Genomic DNA, 19499 nt, shown 5'->3' on the forward strand with positions numbered 1-19499 from the left:
CTTAAGAATAACTTGACTCACTCCGGTAATTCTCCTCCCTGGGGTCAGGAACTTGCTTTGCCAGAGGAAACAGTGGATGTTGGCTTCAGCAGTGGCCCACCCCTTGCCCACCATTCCCTCTCCCGATGGGGGAGACCTCTCCCCACCCCCATGATGAGGCCTGTGAAAGTCACAAACTGTGAAGGTCCAAACAACAAGGATGCTGAGACCTAACTCATCACCTCCTTCATGTGAGGTTTAAGGATTTGTTTTTGGAACCCCAGCAGAAGGAAGTTCTTGAAGATTTGGTATAGAGAAACCATTCTGGGCCTGGCTTTCCAAAGTTTAATTAGCAGCTGGGGGAGGAGGACTGGGCTGCAGAGAGAGAGGCAGCGCCAGTCAGGAGTGGGCCCTGGAATTCCAGGCGGGAGGTTTGTTTATGGCTGCAATGTAGGTCGTGTCAGAGGCTGGGGACAGAAGCCTGGGAGCCAGACACAGCTCAAGGGTGGTCTGGATGCTCTTGAGATAAGGCCAACTAAGGGCTGTGAGCTCACTGGAGCTCACAAAGGAACTCACAGTGGCTCCCTAGCAACCGCGCCTCCCTGTCCCCTCAGTCCAGTAAATTTGGTGCTCATCTTTGTAGAGTTTTGGAATGTGCTGGTAAGAATGCTGATGCCTCAGGTTCTTGTGCTGGCCCAGTCTCCTTAGGCTTGTTTGCTCTGCCTCCTCCCCGTGCCTGAGACAGGGCTGTGGATGAAGAAGTGAGCAGAAGCGAAAGTCCCACAGTGTGACTGTAGCAAGTTACCTTCTTTGAGCCTCAGTGTTCCCATCTGTAGAATGGGGATATCATTCTTTCTTTTCCTAATAACCAAATAAGGGCTCTTGTAATAATTTACCTAGAAAAAATGTAATTTCAAGGGACTAGAACTTTCAGACATATCACTTTTGTGCATACATCAGAGTGGAAATATAGGGATAGACATTGCCTAAGGTATCTCTGAGGCAATAACTTCATCACAACCGCCATGGTGATTGTACCTCTAATTTCAGATATTAAAATGTGAAAAAAAAAATACCCACCACCTTCCTTAAGAAATAGAACAATTACCAACAGCACTGAAAGCCTGGTGCTCACCAACTTGATCTCTTAACTTTCCACCCTAGAGGAAACTATTGTGCTGAATTTTGTGTGTTTACTATTTTTGTCTACATTTAGCAAACATGTATCCTATGCAGTGTATTGTTTGGTCTTGTTTTTGAGCTGTTCTCTAGGGGGAATGATACCCTATTCTGACTTGTTTTTAAAAATGTTACGAGACGTTTATCTGTGCTCATGTGTGTAGCTGCCATTCAGTTTTCACTATGGAATATCCCACTCTTTTCCTCTCTTACTGTATTATCAATGCTAGTGTGAGAAATTTGGGCTGTTTCTAGTGTTTTGCTATTCCATTATTTTTGCTGGAAGCATTCTCACAGCTGTCTCCTAGATGTGTTTCTCCAAGGTGTATACCTAAGAATGGAGCTGCTACGTCTAGACAAGAGTCCTCCTGGTTCCAATTGCCAGCAAATGCTGCCACTCCCCCCTCCCTTCCCTGAACAGCCTGAGGGGATGTAAGTCCTGTGTTTGCTCTGTCTGTGAACCTTCGGGAAGAACAAACATTTATGAGGGATAGGGAGATGGCGGTGGTAGAGCTCCCCAGGCCTTGGACCTGGGGAACAAGGTCAGAAGGAGTCGAGGCAAGATGGGGCCCTCCTATTGGCTCTGCTGAGTACGGGGGAGGTTGGGCTGCTCGTGCCTGGACATGAGGGTCTCAGGCTGCAGCACAGAATCCACTGTGAGGTCACTGCTGGGCTACAGGTTCTAGACATTCAGACAGAATACAGCATGCCGTTATCAGATTGTACCGCTCTTTATTGAAACTGCAGTCAGGAAAGCTGGAATAGGCTCTCCAGGGATGCTTCCCTGAGCCCTGGTCTCTTCTGCAGCTCCCAGCTCTGGGTCATAGTACTAGGCTTCAAAGGTCACGGTCTCCATGGTCTCAGATGTCACACTATCAACCATCTGTAGCCCCTGGCCACTCGGTGCTATCTCTACGATGGCCTCCGTGCTGGTTTTCTCCATTGTCTCAGTCAAGATGTCCACATCCTTATTGTGTGGTGGGGCCACTGGTTTTGTAGTAGTAAGATTGGCTTTGATGTTCCTCAAGAAAGAGCTGATCCTGTTGAGCTTCTTGGGTGTGGAACATGAACTTGTTGTAGAGCTCCTCCCCAATTTGTGAGAGGCCCTGGACTCCTTGGTGATGGGGGCATGGCTGATGCCTTTGTGCGTGGTGACACGCCTGCCGCCCCCTGGGCTGCTGTGGCCTTTCTCCATTTTGTCATCTCCCTGTCTGGCTAAGGACCGGCCAGGTGGGTTTGGGACTATCTTGTCCCCCTCTGCCTTGTGTTGGCTTCCAGTTGTCCTGCGCTGATGGGAACTCCTGAGAGTTCTCTCCTTTTCCCTCCGCTCCCTCATGTCCCTTCTGCTCTTGCGAGCTTCTGCCCTGGCTGGGGACACTCGCTGCCGCCTTCTAGCCTGTTCACTAACACGGCCTTCCCTGGGCAAGGTGGAGATGTGAGGTCCTGCGGCTGCACCATCAGCTATTTCTCCCACAGTCTTGCTGGTAGGTTCTGCTTTTGCAGTTGCAGCGACCATGCTGGCCTCTGGAGAGAGGCTAGTGCTGGAAGGACACCCTGAGGACTTGTTTGCAGCACCTGCCAAGGCCATTTTAGTGCTCTTCAAGGACATGTTGGCAGCGCCCGCAATGGCTATGCTGGTTTTACTTCCTCGTGGACCCTTGGTAGCTGCCCCTGCTATGGCCACGCTTAGCTGTTCAGGGGCAGCACACTCGGCTGTTGCCACACTCAAAGCGCCTGCTGCCACCCCTGCTGCTGACACTTTGTCAAGCTCTGTAGGTTTTGTGTGTGGGGTGGCTGCATCGGGTATGGCAGTGGGTTTGGGGGAGTCGTATAGGGTCCTCTCCCCACCAGCAAAAGCTGCAGAGGTGGCCCCAGCCACCTCAGAGATCACGTAGAGGCTTCTGATGCTCACCTGGTCCTGACCCTCTTCCCCCTGGAAATCGGCTGCTGATGGACAACTCCCGTCCTCTTCCTCAAACACAGGCATGCTTGTCATGTCCTCGGCAGGAGTGGCGTAGGTACCGCTGTTAACTTCCAGGGGTGGTCGCAGAAGGTAAATGACATTTTCCCAATAGGCAAAGAGGTCTTCCTGCTCATCCAGAGGGGGACACAGCTGCAGGTAGCAGGAACGGCCAGTGGCAAACCTCAGACGCAGCTGTTGCTTCTCATGGTCGTGAATGGAGATCCGCACGAACTTCAAGGGAAGGAGCCTGGTGAGTTCTAAGGTCTTCGCAGCCTTGCGGCGTTTCCTCTTGGTGACCTGGCCACGCCCAGCACGCTTTTCACCGCCGGCAGCCGGTCGGGCCAGCAGCATGACATCTGGTAGTGGGAGGATGGGGCTGGTGGACGCGATGCCCACGGTCACCGCGCCGGCGCGGTTGTGCACATCCATCACTTCTCCCTTTCTGGTGATCTGGATAAAGTCGCTCTCAAATATAGGTGCGTACTTGAAGATGTCATATTCTCCCTTGTACAGCTGTCGCTGTAGTTTCCCCATGGTGGTATTGAACATGCTCACACCGGAGCTGCTCTGGGACGTGTAATACGGTAACAGAGACACACTGTTGTTCATGGCTGCGTTTTTATCATGACAAACAGTGCTGGCAAGGCGGGTCCCTGGGTCTTCTCTTTCTTGGCCGCGTTGTCAGAAGAGGGAGCAGCAGTGCTCCTGTGTCACACAGATGGCTCTGTGGCTGGTCTCTCAACCCCACCCCACCCCACGGGCAATCCCTTTGACTCACAGCATCCCAGAGCCGGGGTGGGGATGGGGGCACAGGTGATTGCCGTGATATGCTGGAGGGAGCCTGGACCCCAGACTGAACCTCTTCAAGGATGTAGAGATTGCAGAGTGAGCTCCCCTTCTGCCTCACCTCACCTCTGCCTCTGATTTTTTATTTCCCTGAGAGGCTGTGAACTCCACTCTCTCAGCCTAAACCCCCTGCACAGCCATATTTATCCTCTGCTGCCCTTTGTGACCTGTTACTGTGACACAGCCCTTTGTTCTCATCCCCCAGCTGCCCCCTCAGTTTAGGGTCACCATCATCCCCTGAAACACCCCCACTGTCCCCACAGAGGACAGGCCCACCCTGCCAGGGACTCAAGTGGGTACCACAATAAAAAGTGGACACAGTCTATAGGAACATAAGATGATGGGATAAATTTGAACCATTTGAGCTTATGGTTTACGTTTCTCAAATAACCTAGAGTTGACAGTCTTGGTCCCCTAGCCCGTCCTTTTATAAAATCTCAGTAAATGTTGACGTTAGTGACCTTTAATGATAACATTAAAAATCGCTTCCTCTAGATACTATGCTACGTTCTTCACACAGGATCATAAGAATCCATTGAGTATGGTATGTTGCTACCATCCTCGTTTTACAGGTGAAGAAATTGAGGTTGTATCACTTCCCTAAATTCACAAAACCAATGTGATAGAGGCAGGATTTGAAGGCAGGTCTAGCTGATTCCAAAGGTTTTGTTCTGAACCACTGCAGTACATTGCCTCACACAGAATGCTCAGGCCAACCAAATGTTTTCAAACTGGACGGATTTAACTACCTTCATCCAGAAGACCCATTTTGTGCATCATCAAAAGTTGCATAATGAATTCTATGTGTGCATGTATGTTATGGAGAGAACCCAAGACAGTGGATGGCCCAAGTTGGGAATTCAATGATCTAGGGACCAACCTCAGTTCCCCTTCCCCATTACACTTGTGCAAATGGTTTGTGTGTGGAAACCTAGTTATTCTCTCTTAACACCCCAGTGAAATGGTGGTGGTGGGGCAACCTGAGATGGAAGCTTCCATTCCAGGCATTAGTCCTCAACTGGCCCTTTATGTCTTGATGTGAATTCCTTCCCGGGAGCAGTTTTTGATAAGACAGAAAGAAGCTTCTGGGATTAGAGAAGATAGAAGGGTTTGTTAATGGGCAAATCTGGCCTCCACTGAGGTTTTACCTCGGGCAGATCCACAAAAACACTGTTCACTCCACAGAGAAACTGCTTGAATACAACCAAACAGTATGGCGTGGGATGGGGAAGAAATAAGACGGCTTGGTTTCAGTTTGGGTTTGTTCAAAGCCCATGGGGAGAAATTAGGATAAAGATGGGAAATACTCAGCATTTTAGCTCTTGGCAGGAAGGGCAAGTTTCAGTTCCATAACCCCTCTCCTGGGCCAGAACCATTTGAAGCTCTTTACGCTGAAACAGGTGTCAGGCCAGATCTCAGGGAAAGGTGGTGGGGACAGGATGAGGACAGGAGAGAGGAGGGAGGGTGAGCCTCCCATACCTTGTCAGTGTGACATAACCACAGAGGCAGCCCAATGAAGACATTGATTGTCAGCCTTCGTGCCTGATTCTGGCTGAGGTCCCATCCAAGTTTATCCTCCCAGACACCCCGAACCTTCCCTCTCCGTCGAATGTAAAACAAGATGAACTAAACGACTTGAGGGTAAGTACATATTCATCCTTTTTTTTTTATTATTAAAGTATTAAAACATAAACTTGACTACAGAAAACAGAACTATTTTTAATGCATTTGTTTAAAGAACTTACAGTCCCATTAACCACGTACAGTGCATTTCTCAGATCAATTTTTCTTGCCATAGCCACCAACCCCTTCTTCCTTCCGCTCCAATCCATTGTCGTCTACGGCAGCTTAACAATTGTTGGCACCTATGCGCACAACCAGAGGTTAAATGCAAGGAGTTTTTTCCTCTTCCATCAGGATAAGGAAAAGATGATCTCCTTAAGGAAGGGGTGAATGGTACTTCCACCAGATGGCTCTTTACAGATTAGGAACTACCCCTGATATGCAATTAAAGCAGCAAAATTAGGACACCTGTGTCACAGGTGATAGTTTAAAGGAACTGTACACAAGTTCAAAGGAGCAGGCACCATTCGTGTGCACAAATCTTAATATTTAATGAAGCCACCATCTCTCTGAAGAACAGCATTGGTATAGCAGGGGAGCCAGTTTTTATTTCTAGCCTGTGAGTGTTAGATATGTGTACCGGCCAAGAGCAAGGGAGCCCGGTTCTGCTACAGACCTAAGGAATCACGTGCTCTGGAAAGTCCAGAAAATGAGGTGGAAGAGTTTTCTTTGAATTTTCACACCTCTTCCTCCCCATCCTCCCCATTCTTTTCTGATATTTGAAATACATTTTTTTTTGCAACCATGAGACACACGCTTGGATATCATAATACATTCAAGGGGATACTTCAAGGGTTCTGTGGCAATGTCGGGTGTCCATGGCTCAAGTTGAACAATAGGTGTATGTTGAGGTGTATGTACATTCAGAGAAACTGCTAGGTGAGATATTCAGCAATTCAGATTTTATGTCAAAATTCTCTCTTAACACCAAACAGTTGGTCTAAAGGATTGACTTGGTGCTGTGTTCCAGGGTTTGTTAATGAGAAATCGAGCATCAGATGCCACAGACTGAGGAACAGGGTTGAAAGTCAACTGCCTCAACTCCCACTTGGAGAATATTCAAAGCTAAATACCTGCCCCCCCCCCCACTAAGCCCAGGGAGAGGAAAGGGATTGGAAGTGACTAGATCTCAACCATCAACCCATTAAAAAGAACAGAAACCAGCACAACACTTACATTTATCGTATCTTGGTTCCAATATTTATTATATGGACAGGTTAGGAATACTAGGATAAATAAGTAACATTTTTCTCTTATGCAAAATTGTAATGATACTACCGAGTAGGTTGAAACACTGAGGATTTCACAGAAACATCAGCATTGAAACAGGCAGTAGCCAGAATCCTCGCAGCCACTGTGAAGGACCTCTCACAGCTGCAGCTGCTCTGGGCCAGATTCCTACAAACATCTGCATGACAAAAACAATGCTATTAACATCCAATAATGCTAAAGCCTAGGCATCCCCTTGCCTCAAACCTGTCTCCACTGAAAGTGGTTTTCAGCTGCAAGTAAAGGAAAATGAAATATTCTTTGGCTCTTCCCACCTAGAAATAACACCGGACCTAAGTCGTTGAGCAGAGTCCTAACCTTTGGAAGGTAGACTTTCTGCTTTCTTCCTGTGACATTATAACTGCGTTTGCAACAGAGGACTTGCCGTGGTGCCCTTGAATTTTGCATTAATGCCTGGGTGCCAAGGGAAGGGAGGCCTTCTCTGTTGGCACAAAACTGCACTGCTGGCCGGCAGAATTCTGTTTTCCTGGAGCTGACAAGCTCCAGGAAACATTTTGTAAGACGCTACACATGGTGATAGCTCCCCCAAACTCTCCGAAACAGATCTGAGGAAAGTCACGACAAAATCACACCAGTGTTGTTGGAACAAACATCAGGAGAGCACAAAGCCCAGTTATAAAACAAACGCCTTGCACGCAGTGTGTCCTGTACATAACAGCGCATTTGCTAGAAGCACAACCCTGGCCATTGCACAACTTTGCGAAATGCCATTCTCACTCCACGCCCCCTACAAGTGACCGGGGCAGTGGCAGCGGAGCAGGCGGCCCCACCCACCCACCCAAGGTACAGACACTTCTTTTGCATGAATCCTGATGGTGGGAGTCCTGGTTTTGGTAGAATCCAGATGAAGGCAGGCAGGACCCTAACCAGGGGCCATCAGGACAACCCAAGAATGGCCATTATGTGAAGGCCTTAATCCTGGAGTTGAGGCAAAAAATGCCCTTGTTCTGGTCCGAAGTCCACTCTGGGGCAGAGTGGAGAGGCCCAGCTGAGTCACTGAGCCCTCCCGCCTCCATGGTTCTTTGCTGCTGGGATTCGAGAGGTGCACAGGAAGTCAGATCTCCAAAGCTGCAGGGTTTTGGATGTAGAAGGACGATTCGATGAGGACTCCCCAGGTGCCCCCAGACCACAGCTGCTTAGCTCTGCAAGGTTCCTTCTTTTATCTGTTGGATAAAAAGGTTTCTCTCATCTTCTGGAGTCCTCCCGTTCTGAGCCCGGACAATGCACGTGGGCCGATGAAGGTTGAGCATGTATATCAAATGCTGCTTCTCGTTCTTGAGCTCCTCAATTTGGGCCTTCAGTTCAGCATTCACACTCTCCAGCTTCTCTGACTCCTGGGGGACAAGCAACAGAGTTGTTAGGAATGGAGCCAAGGTCCAGCAAGGAGGGCATGGCCACAGCATGGCACCTGGGACACATCGGGGCTCATCAAGCTGGGAATGGCCTACAGAGGAGTGCTGTGGGCCCCACGTTAGAGTGCCCCACAAAACCGGGATGGCAGCATTAGGTTTGGGAGAATCCAGACCCTGGAGAAGCCTTTGAACTTGGAGGCTTCTCCAGAGATGCCTTTGAGTTTCCCACTCAAGGTCGAGGTAGGTTGTGACTAATAGTAATGAAGCTGCAGTAAAACCTACAGCTCAGAGAACCCCTTTGCCTGAGTCCAACAGCCCGTGTGCAGGTCCTTGGGAGCTGCAAGGGCCTTGGGGGCTGGGGAGAAATCCAGACTCATGGTGCTTAGGCTTTTGTGAGTCACTCATTTCACAGAGAAGCTCATCTCCCCAGAAGGAATATATAGGGCAACATACAAAATGTCTGAACTCTCACTGGCTCCCTAAAGCCATCAAAAGAAAAACCTTGGGGCTGGTGGTGGGGGGAGGGCCTGTGGAACCTGCGTGGAGACTCTGCCCTGGCCTGTGCACCCCTCGGGGAAGGGACATAATCACCGGAAAGACTGCACCACGGGCCGCCCCGCCTGCCCCAGGTGCCTTTCCCTTCAGGAAGGGGAGCTGGCTGAACGCAGCCAGGAGCTCAGGCTATGGGGCAAGGCAAGGAGAAGGGCTGCAGAGTGAAGGGCTCCCCAGGAACACCAAGAGAGGGTGCCCACTGCTTGTGGATTAAGGAAATAACTTGTTTCAAGAGATTAATTAAAGGCTTTTCATAGTGAGCCAAATGAAAGCTGGCAGCTTCCTTTTCTTAGGAAAATGAGTAAATGAAGCCTCTTTAACTGGGATGACATGTCCTGTAGGCTAGAAGCCGCTGGACGTGTACGGACTGGCAGAGACTGCTGTGGTTTTTACTTCACACACCTGCTTTGTATACATCCCGAGTCACATTCATCCTGCTAACAGTTTCGTTCCCTCCTCATTCAGCCACTGGCATTTAGGCTTCCCAGGTAGATATCCTTCTTGGGAATACACTTCCGGGCAGGGGGCGTTTTAACTCCCCTTCTAATGGCGACAGGGGGTTGGTGGGGAGCAGGCATGAGCGTGAGAGGGAGGGGTGAGAAGGCACTCACCTTTTGTAGACACTCCGTCTTCTCCTTCTTCTTATTTCGGCACTTGGCAGCTGCGATCTTATTTCTTTCCCGTCGCCTCTTTTTCCTTTCATCTTCTTCAGGGGCTACCTATAAAATTCAAGAGGTACGCGCTTAACGGGAGGCAAGAAATGCAACCCGCCTCAAACACGCTGCGCCTTTTATTGCAGCACAAACTGGCAAATCAGGGCAGCCCTAATGCTCAAGGACCTGGAAGGAAGACAGCCCCAGACTTCTGCCTGAAATCTCACGGCCCACATCCACCCTAAGGATGAGTGATGAAAATCAAAGAACTGTTAGTTAAAAAGTATGTGGGCAGTGTTGGTCAATTAAAATTTAGCCGATTTTAAAAATGCATTCGGATCTTGAAATTAAGAGTTTGATATTCAAACTGATAACTATTGGTAATAACAGTAATAATTTAGAGAAGGAAACATACGATTTGGTAAATGTGTCCTTTCCCCTTGAAGTGGGAATGACCTCAAGAACATCACCCAGCCACCCTTTCCCCCAACTCTTCTTTTGATTCAAGACCCAAGGGCAGCCGCATTCAGCACTGTCCTCACCTGGAGCCTCACAGCATCTCCTTCCTGAATTCAGGAGAAGCGTGTGCAGCTCCTGGAGAAGAGGGACCCAAGCCCGTTCCTAGAGCCATCCATTGATTCATCTTCCAATTAAACACTGATCTCCTCTGTGCCCCACTCGGAGACAGCCCCGGGGCTCCTCAGAGAACAAAACTCGGTCCCTGTCTTAGGATCTGGTCCTCTGGAAGTTCACTCTGACCCTGATTTTATCTGAGGACTGATGGGGAATCAGCAAGGTTTGGCTGCTGGACCGGGCTTAGAGGCCAGAGTCCAGCCACGGTGGGCTGAGCGGGTGATGGTTTATGCCGCTAAGATCAGACCTTGCCATGTCACTTATCACTGCTCTGGACAGTGGGAAAGGGTGTGGGAGCCACACCCCAAACCAAAGGGATCCTGGCATGCCATAATCACCTCACGTCCCACTCATCGCTAGTCCTTTTGGATTAAATGACACTGACTTTGCTTGGACTGAGATGGAAGGTCTTGCAATGAAGAGAAATAAAGCCCAAGGGGGAGAGATGATGAGAGAAATTCCCCTTTTCACATCCTGGATCTCGGAACCACACAGGCAGACCTATGGGTTTAGACTAAATTGCCTCTGAATCCCAGCTTCAGCACCTGTGAGACCTGGGCCAAGTTACCATGCCCTGCAGAGCCTCCGTTTCCTCATTTGTAAAACAGGATCAATAATCTCCTCTAATAGAGTTGTGATGAGGTTCAAATTAGTGAATATATATGTAAAATGCTTTGCACAGCATTCAGCTTATTGTCAGTACTAGGTAAGCGTTTAACTTTACCATCAGTGTCTTCATCAAGAACTCACAACTCTGGTATTTCCTTTACAGCCCTACAGGTATTTTTGGATAGGTGGGAGAGGGTTCAGGCTTTTCTCACATGAGGAAGTCCTGGAAAGTGGAGCGAATCTGAGTCACACGCTGGCAGAGATGGAAAAGTCTCTCTAAAGCCCATTTAATTCAATCCCCTCAGTTTACTAATGTGGAAATGAATGCAACCGACAAATAAATACTGATGTATTAGTCATAGTAACAGTGGCCAGTAGTGGTGGTGCCCAGGGATCGCCAGCTCATGGTCGGCAAACCAGGAGGCTACAAAACCTGGATGCGAACCCAAGCCTTTGGCTCTTGTCCTGCGTCCTCTCCTGGTCGCTGCTGCCTCGTTCCCTCCACCAGGTTGCCGTCCCAGAGGTGACTGGGATCCGGGGAACAGGCTCATGCTGCCCAAACACACAGGATGCCTATGGGTTTCACAGGCTCAACGTCTCATTTTAAACTGAGAATTCCAGAAACCAAGAAGACCAGGATAGTCAAGGAGGTCATTCTCTTCCCGGTAGGAAAATCTACTTAAGCTGAGCTAACATCAGTGAACACCGAATAACAGATGGGTTGGGAGTGTTTCCACAAAGCAGCCTGCCTGCTTCTTTCTCTGGAGAACCCTCCGATAGCCTTCCAAAAGCTCTCCTTCCTTCTAATGGGGATCCTACTACTTCCATTGCATCCTGTTATCTCAAGATATTTAATTAGAAAATAAAAATAAAAATTCCCAGAGTGTCCCATGATCCACCCTGCACTGCCCAGTATTGGACTGGGTGCCGATGATCTCTCCTGAGGTTAATGAGCCCCAGCCAATGCCCCTAATGATGCCTTATGGATCTAGCATCACACAGTCACACAGTCGTCCCTGATACCAGTCACTGAGCTATCAGCCAGGTCCTCTGCTAGACCCTTAACAAATGGAATCTCAGTAACCCTTAGATCAGCCCTATAGTGGAGTCATCATTACCCCTATCCCCCTTTATAGAATCATAGAGTCTTAACCAACTTCCTTTAAAACTCAGTTCCTTTTCGGCCAGTTCCACTACTCCTTGCCCAAATGCAATGTCCATGTTAGTTGAGTAAGCCTGACACACTCCCATCTTGCACCCATGTGGAAACGGCCAACAAAATAGCCAAGACCTCAGCTCTGAAGTCCTTGAGCCACCACAGCACCATCAGCAATCACTTCCCAGACTTCTCACCATGTCTGTTACACTCCAGGGGTCTTATAAAACGTTGCCGAGTGGGGAGGAGTACAAGTGTCAGAGACAGAAGTGAACTTGGAACAGAACCTGGTACCAAGGCTGTGAGCATTACACACAGCTGTAAGCATGGCTGGCCGGTCCTTGCTCCACAGACTGGCCACCTGGGTCCTTGCAGTGATGAAAGGAAATACTTGGTGCTTCTTCAAAATGATTAGACATGGAAGGTGATCTCACACAGGCTCATGGCTTTAAGTTACATCCATATGCATACGTCCAACTGTATATCTCGGGACTCCAGACCCACATAGCCCACCGCCTCTTCCACCCTGCCAGTGAGTCATGGAAAAGGATGGACTCCTTTGTGGCCCTACCCAACCCCCTACAACCCCAATCTCAGCAGCATGTGGGCGCTCCATCCTTACAGTTGACCAGGCCAGACATTTTGGAGCCACCCTTGAGTCCTCCTCCACTCGGAGCCATACCCCACGTCCAATCTGTCAGTCAATCAGCTTTACCTTCAAGACAGATCCAGACACCGACCACTTCTCAGCCCCTCATGGCTCCCATGCTGATGCAGACCCTCCTTTGCACACCTGGGTCACTGCGACAGTCTCGTTTCTGCCGTCTGCTTCTGCTCCTGTCCCTACCACCCATGCTTAACATGACAGCCAGGGTGACCGTTTATAACCATAAGACCATGTCACTCCTCTGCTCAGAAACCCTCCCGTGGCTTCCTAACTCACTCTGAGTAAATGGCCATATCTTTATAATAGTCTGTAAGACCCAGTATGATCTGCCCCCCGCCAATTACCTCGGCTCCAACCTCACTCCCAGCCCCACGTGGCCCACCTTGCTACTCCCTGTAGGCACCAAGCACATTCCCCACTCGATGCCCCTGTTCTTGCTCTTTCTCCAGGTACCCAGATGGCCCCGTGCCTCTCCCTCCTTAGAGTCTCTGCTCAAAGGCCATTCTGTCGGTGAAGCATTCCGACCTCCTGATTTTAAACAGCATCCCCACCTCTTTGCTCCACTCTGTTCCCCTTTGCTGCTTTATTTTTCTCCTTTGCCCCCTGTCTCTCACAGTCTGTATTTACTTCTTTTGTGTATTATCTGTCTCTTCCCAGTAGAAAGTAAGATTCCCGAGGGCAGTGGTTGTTTTATTCACGCTGCAGTTCCCTGCCTCAAGCATGCCCAGCACGTGACAGGTGTGCAGGCGTGCAATAAAGAAGCGCTGAAAGGACCGGCGCCAGTGGTGGAACCTACCTGGACTTTCGTGACTGACATCTCGAGAGGTCTGCTGCTGACAGTGACTGACTCCAGTGCAGAGGACATCCGGTGGCAGAGGTGCTTGTTCTGGATGGCGAACCTCAGCTCTTCCTTGACAAAGGGTGTCAAGTTAGCAAAGTCCTCAAACATCAGTGACCCAGGAGGGGACAGGCAGGGGACGATGGCTGAGGCACTGACTTCCGAGGCTGAGACCTGGCCTGGGTGTTGAAGCATCATTTTGCTGAAAGACACATTGAAACCAAACTTTCAGGGATTTGGGGGAATGAGACCAAGTCCCCCCACACCTGCGACCTCCAACCCGAGCCCCCACTCCCAGGGGAAAGTCCCGTCAGCACTTGGCTCTGTTTTGTTTTCACTTCATGCCACCCTCAGCTTGAGTAAAACAGGTTCTTAAAATACACAGCTCAGTGATGTGGATAAAATGCCTAAGTTTATCAGAGGTGGCGTTTCAGACTATTTTGAATTCATAAAAGCATTAGTTTTGGCTGATGTGCATATATGCAAATATAGCCTCAAACAGTTCCGAAAGAGGAAGAACATAAAAAAAAAAAAAGAAGAAGAAACGTGAAACTATTATGCAACCCCATTTCCAGTATCTTTTTCAAAAAGGAACTTGGGAGGCATCTAATATCAAGTTGGATCTGTCAATGAGTGGAAGTAAAGCAAGGAGTGGGGAACCCCTGAGTTTAGCAAATATGTCTCTGATGCTTTTCCCTCGGGAAGTTAGATCCAAGTAACTGAGAGTGAGGGTGGTAACCATAGCAGGTGTGTTTCTTTGAGCCAGTCCTTGGCAGGGGCTGGGGGATGGGAAGTCAGGTCACAAGGGACCAGTAGCCCCTTTGTAAAGCTGAGGTTGGCGAAGCAAAGACCTCAGAATCAAGAAAAGTGAGGGGCTAAGAATTTGGACCATGTCTGGAGGTCTTGTTCAGCCCTGTGCTGCCTGGAGAGGCTTGGTCGGGGTCTAAAGGGGACCTGGGACTGGCTCTGGCACTAAGGAGCAGTGTGACCTGAGCTATCTGAGTCTCAGTCTGCATCTGGCAAATGGCTGAGAGCTTCCGCAGCACTGGGACTGGGTCTCCAGTCGCTCTGGCCCAGAGCCTGGCCCAGTGCCGGGCCCCGGCTGCGGCCAATGCCTGCTGACTGCTACAGATTGCCTGACTGAATACGTGAAATGGGGAAGCGGCCGTCAAAGCAAATGGCTTCTGAGGTCCATCTAACTCCATCATTCTACAGCCAGGGCATGCAGAGAGGCCACAGGAAAACACAGGGTAAAAACAGTAATCATTTCAGGGTCCCAATTTGGAGCAGCCCCCTAGAAATCTCCTTGCCACATACTCCCTCCAGCAGTGGTTGTCCCCACCCCACCCCACCCCCGCCCCCACATCGCCACAGCCAGTTATCCAGGGGCAATGAGTGTGGGGACTGTCAAGGTAGGGGGTCCTCTGGAGCGCCCCTCTCCACCTGGGGACCTGCAGTCTTTAGCCAAGTCCAGCCAGACAGGAAGACCGTTAGCAAATCGCTAACATTTAAGGAGTGCCTCCTTCCTACCAGAAATCTTATGTGCAGTATCTCATTTAATCCTCAGGAGAAATCGGTGAGTTAAGTCCTAGCCCCATTTTATAGATAGGGTAACTGAGGTTTACACTAACTAAATAATTTGCATCAAGCCATAGTTAAGTGTGAAGCAGAATCAGGATTTGGAATCAGGTTTGACGCCAGGTCTCATGGCCTTAACCTATAGAATACAGAATCTTACTGCACATTGCAAAAACAAAAAACAGCAAACTTTTCTTGGGGGGGGGGGCGCTGAGGGGAGAGCAGGCATGGGAGCGGGTGGGAGTCCTGGACTGAAGTGATGGAGAGAGACTAAGCACAGCACCACAGGGAAAACTTGAACTCTAGGTAATGAACTGCTGATTTCTTTAAGTCAGGTGTACACTCAGGCTGCTACCGGCATTCTGGAATATGCATAAGTGGGAATTTCTATCCACAAAATTCCAAGACTGGGGCCAGAAGATCAAGGTTTGAGCCCCTCACAGTCATGTGTCATCATTATACCTCCCAAGGCCTTCTTTCTCCTCTGTAGAGGAAAGCTAATAACAATCACCCTGTTTTCTCGTAGAGTTGTGCAAGGAATTGATGAAATAATACATGAATAAGGCCTGGAAGACATAATGCAGCCAGGAGGTATGCTCTTCCTGAACCTCCCAGGGATCTCTCTCCACAGGGTTAGTTCTCTGACTGAGGTTCTGTGAGGTCCGGGTGGGAGGGGCGCTGGTCACTCACTCTGAGCTCAAACGCTTCTGAATAGAAACACCCTGACCTCTATTTCCCCTTTAAGATCAGAGATACACTGTTGGAGGCAAGTATTCCAGGCCAATGAATGCCACCACTGACTATTCAAAGAAAACCAGGAAATGTATCTAACTGTCTTCCTAAAGCCCTGGGTCATGCATGAGTCAGGACTGATATTCTTCTATCAGTTTAATCCTACAATCTAAGGATGCTGGGAGGGTACTTTTCTCTGGCAGGTGATAAACGCTGACAAATCAGGTTTCTATAGACAGAGGCTTAAGATTCTCCCATACATTCATGTTTTCCCTCCCTTTCCAACTTCATTAAGAATCTAGTAGTTTCAGGAATGGAATTCAGAGCTATCACCGGGCTGGCTGTTGTTTGGAGGACAAGACAGTTCCCCCTTCTACATGGGGGGTTTGAATTCCACAGCAGTTCATTGTAGTTCCATTTCACCACCCTACTAAGTTTATTAATGAGCTCTCAAGGCTTGGGAGTCTGCTGTTTGGGATTTTCTTTTTCTTTCTTTCTTAGTGTAAAATCATCAGTCCTGATGAAAGAAACCGAAGAATGTCAGCAGTGTGGAATGTTTTTTTCTGAAAAGCATTGGGTGGGCTTATTTGGGGACGGAAATGGGTTGTAAAAATGTTAAAAGCCTTTCAGAAAGTAAAGTAGTTGGTATCTGCAGAGCTCTGGGCTTTCCCTGCATTGTGCTAAAGCATAGTTTCTTAAGATGCTTTCTAGTTAGTTCTTTACTCAATTTTCTTAAGGTATTGTCCCTACAAGGAAAATGAAATTAAACCTTCAGACAATTTTTTCCAAAAGTTGAGAATCTCTAACATCCCCCTCACTGAAAAAAGAATATATCTATATCGATATCAATATCTATCTATCTATCTATATCTATTTGGGATTTTCTGAGTTGACTTTCTGCATTGATCTTAAGATTGCCCAGACTTGCTACAAAGAACATTTTGCTTCTGCTTCATTATCTTTGATCAGAAATCATGTCACATCATTGGAAGTTTCATCACTTTCAAGAAAGTGAAACTTACTCGTGTTTCTTTAACTGGAAATTCAGCTCCTAGATTTTATTTCCTAGTAGCTATGAACAATTGCGTTGAATTTTCACTTTTAATTTTCATTTCTTTCCACTAAGCACTGCTCATACGACGTCTTACCGTGGGAGCCAATATTGGTCTTTTGCTAACTTCCTATCTTGGTCTTTCTCCCAACCCACTCAAAGGTTGGAGGTGTAAGGCTGGGCTTCAGGCTCAGAGCCGATGCTTCCAGCCCTGTCACTGCCACTCACAAACTGAGTACCCACCGGCAAGTCACTCATACTTTCCGGGCCTCTGTCTCCTCGTCTGTGAAATGAGACCGATACCGCCTGCCCCCACCCCCACCCCCGTTCACTCACAGGGCTGAGATTCATGAAGGTGTGTTTACACACATCCTGGGTGGTCATTACTACTGTAATTACACTTTCCCCCTTTCAGGTAGAACTCATAACATTATTGTCAATGGCGTTTAGCCCCAGTCATCAGGAATTAATGGAACCCTGAAGAAATTCAAGTCAGGCACAGCTTCTTTTGCACTTTGGTTGACCTCCAGGCTCCTGACACCCCAGGTCAATTCCACCCTTCTATTTGCTGGCCCCAGCTTGTCTCCACTGGTCTTAAGAAATAACTAGTTCTCACTCATGAAACCATTTCTGGTTTCTGTGGTGTCCTGGCTGTGTACTTCCTCCTCCCCAGGGCAGCTAACACTTGAAGCCACTGATCCTGCTCCAAGCCCAGCCAATGTGAAAAAGGAAGAAATCCTTGGCTTTTCCGAATGGGATAGAACACCCAATATTAGAATCATCTAGGTCAGGTCTTCATTTGTAATAGAGTAAAATGAAGTCCATGACGGTAAAGTGACTTGCCCAAGGGCATAAAACTGGTGAGTGGTCCAGCCCAGGCCAAGCTGCTGAGCACCCACCAGCTGCTCATTGTCCTCCATCGCCACCAGAGATCCAAACAACAAGGCAGATGGAGAACAAGCACCGGCCAGGTAGAAAGGGGTCAGCAGTCAAGTAACCTGGTACCCACCACACAGGAGGCTTTGACAGGGCTAAACATGGAAGGAGAACAGAAGAAAGAGAACAAGGGAGAGAAAGGGCCGGGAGGGAGAGAGAGAGAAGGCTGGGGTTAAGACAGGAAAGATAAAGGCTGGGATAGCTGCCACAGGTACTGGACTGGGTGCTGTGTCTTATGCACTCTGTGGGCCTGGAGTGTTACCTGCCACATTATCTCTGAAACCAGCCGGACAGTAACAACTGCAAAACCCACCCCCACCCCAGTCTTTGTCTGGAACTATATGTTGTAGCATTATTCTACAACAAATGCTAAATGCAAAACAAGGGGACAGTAATATCAATTTCTCCTTCATTTAAAGTTGGGGAGACAGGGGCCCCAAACAGATGTGACTGTCACCCACACCGAAACAGGCGCCTTGGGAGGTGTGGCAGGCAGCACTATAGGCTCCCAGTATGGGCCATGGCACCTGCCGCGGCAGCCCCCCCCTTTTTTTGGGGCTCCATTAGGGTTTAACAACTCCTTTACTTGTAAGGAACCATATGTGATCTAGGCAATGAAATTAAAGAAAGTGCTTAGGAGGAAAGAAAATAAGTAGATGAGGTGAAAATGGGGTATGGGGAGCAGAGAAGGAGAACCAATCCAATGGAAAGTTGGGAACGGAAGAGGTGCCCACATTGAAGTCCCCTTTCCCCCGCTGCCTCAGAGGCTAGTCAGTGACATTAGATAGAAACCCTCCTCAGTTAAGATTCAAGTCCCCTCACTGGTCCCTTTGCTTTCAATTACACCACTCTAGAATCTGAAAACCTTCTGACCCATACAAGACCTTAACGCTTATCTGGTCCAACCACCACCTCGTGACGGCAAACCGGCAGAGGAGCCAGTCAATAGTGCCTATGTGCCCACATTTTCCAGCCAGGGATACTGAGGCTCAAGGACTTCAAGTGTAGTATATGCTCTCAGGGTCCTGACTACTAGACCATAAAGCCATTCTCTCAATTATCTGAACTGGCTTCCCACCTTTGCTTCCCCCACAGCGGGTCTCCATGCACCAAAAGCAGAGAAATCCGCGAACGCGCCAGAGGAAGACGAGCCAGAATCACAGATAAAGAGAGAAAAGCGTGAGAGACTTGGGACAAGAAATCTCAGGCCCAGGAGTCCAAAACCAGCCTGTGCCGGAGCCCTCTACGTCTTCCGCCTCAAGACAGCTAGCTACGCGAGCGCTGGCCACTTCTAAACTTATCCCAACGAACTTTTTCGCGCCCGGCTCCCTGCGCTGTCCTGCTGCCGGGCGCTCCCGGGTGCGCAGGGCGACTCCCAGCGGCCGCTCCCGTGGTCCGGGTTCGCCTGTCCAGTCCCCATTCATTCCGTCCGGCCCCTGGGACAGCCCTTCGGCGAGCCCCCAGCCTCCGCGCCCCTCTGCGGGACCTCGGGAAGGCTGGGCTCAGCAGTGGTAGTGCCCCGGCACCAGGCGAGGGATGGACCGGACAGCGAGCAGGAGGGAGAGCCTCGGACATCCCCGCGCACCCACCTTCCCACGCCCGCTCCCAGCGGGGTAAGAAAGAGATGAGGGCGGAGAGGAGCAGTGTTCCCAGCCCGGCAGAGAAGCGGGAGCCCCACCTCTCCGTCACCAGGAACCTTTCGCGCCCCAAGTCAAAAGAGAAAGTGAGTTCTTTGCGAAAAACTTTCTGAAGCTCCGAGAAACAGCGGTGGCTGGGAAATATTGAGCCAGAGTTCTTTCCAAGCAGGAAGCTGGGAACCTGGGTCGGGGGTGGGCGCAGGGGTCTCGGGACTGGTTACTAGC

General features: G+C 49.3%; 2 protein-coding genes across 3 annotated transcripts in view; both read right to left on the reverse strand.

Moving 5' to 3' along the window:
• Positions 1-1987: 1987 nt before the first annotated feature.
• Positions 1988-3730, reverse strand: GARIN4 (golgi associated RAB2 interactor family member 4). The gene has a single exon (XM_019635456.1). The coding sequence runs from the start codon at positions 3728-3730 to the stop codon at positions 1988-1990; it is 1743 nt and encodes a 580-aa protein (XP_019491001.1).
• A 3933-nt stretch (positions 3731-7663) lies between these two features.
• The window catches only part of ATF3 (activating transcription factor 3), a 51832-nt gene continuing 39996 nt past the window's right edge, over positions 7664-19499 (reverse strand). The window contains exons 1-4 of one of the 2 annotated variants that reach the window (XM_019635432.1): positions 18716-18848; positions 13299-13542; positions 9396-9503; positions 7664-8214 (exon numbers count right to left, since the gene is read on the reverse strand). In XM_019635432.1, coding sequence (XP_019490977.1) covers positions 8017-8214; positions 9396-9503; positions 13299-13538 — 546 coding nt within the window. In that variant the 5' untranslated portion in view covers positions 13539-13542; positions 18716-18848 and the 3' untranslated portion in view covers positions 7664-8016. Of the gene's footprint in view, positions 8215-9395; positions 9504-13298; positions 13543-18715; positions 18849-19499 lie in introns of those variants that run through there. The other variant, XM_019635431.1, reaches the window with a different exon arrangement.

Source organism: Hipposideros armiger, unplaced genomic scaffold, assembly GCF_001890085.2.
Source record: "Hipposideros armiger isolate ML-2016 unplaced genomic scaffold, ASM189008v1 scaffold_22, whole genome shotgun sequence".
In the NCBI taxonomy this organism is placed as follows: domain Eukaryota; kingdom Metazoa; phylum Chordata; class Mammalia; order Chiroptera; family Hipposideridae; genus Hipposideros; species Hipposideros armiger.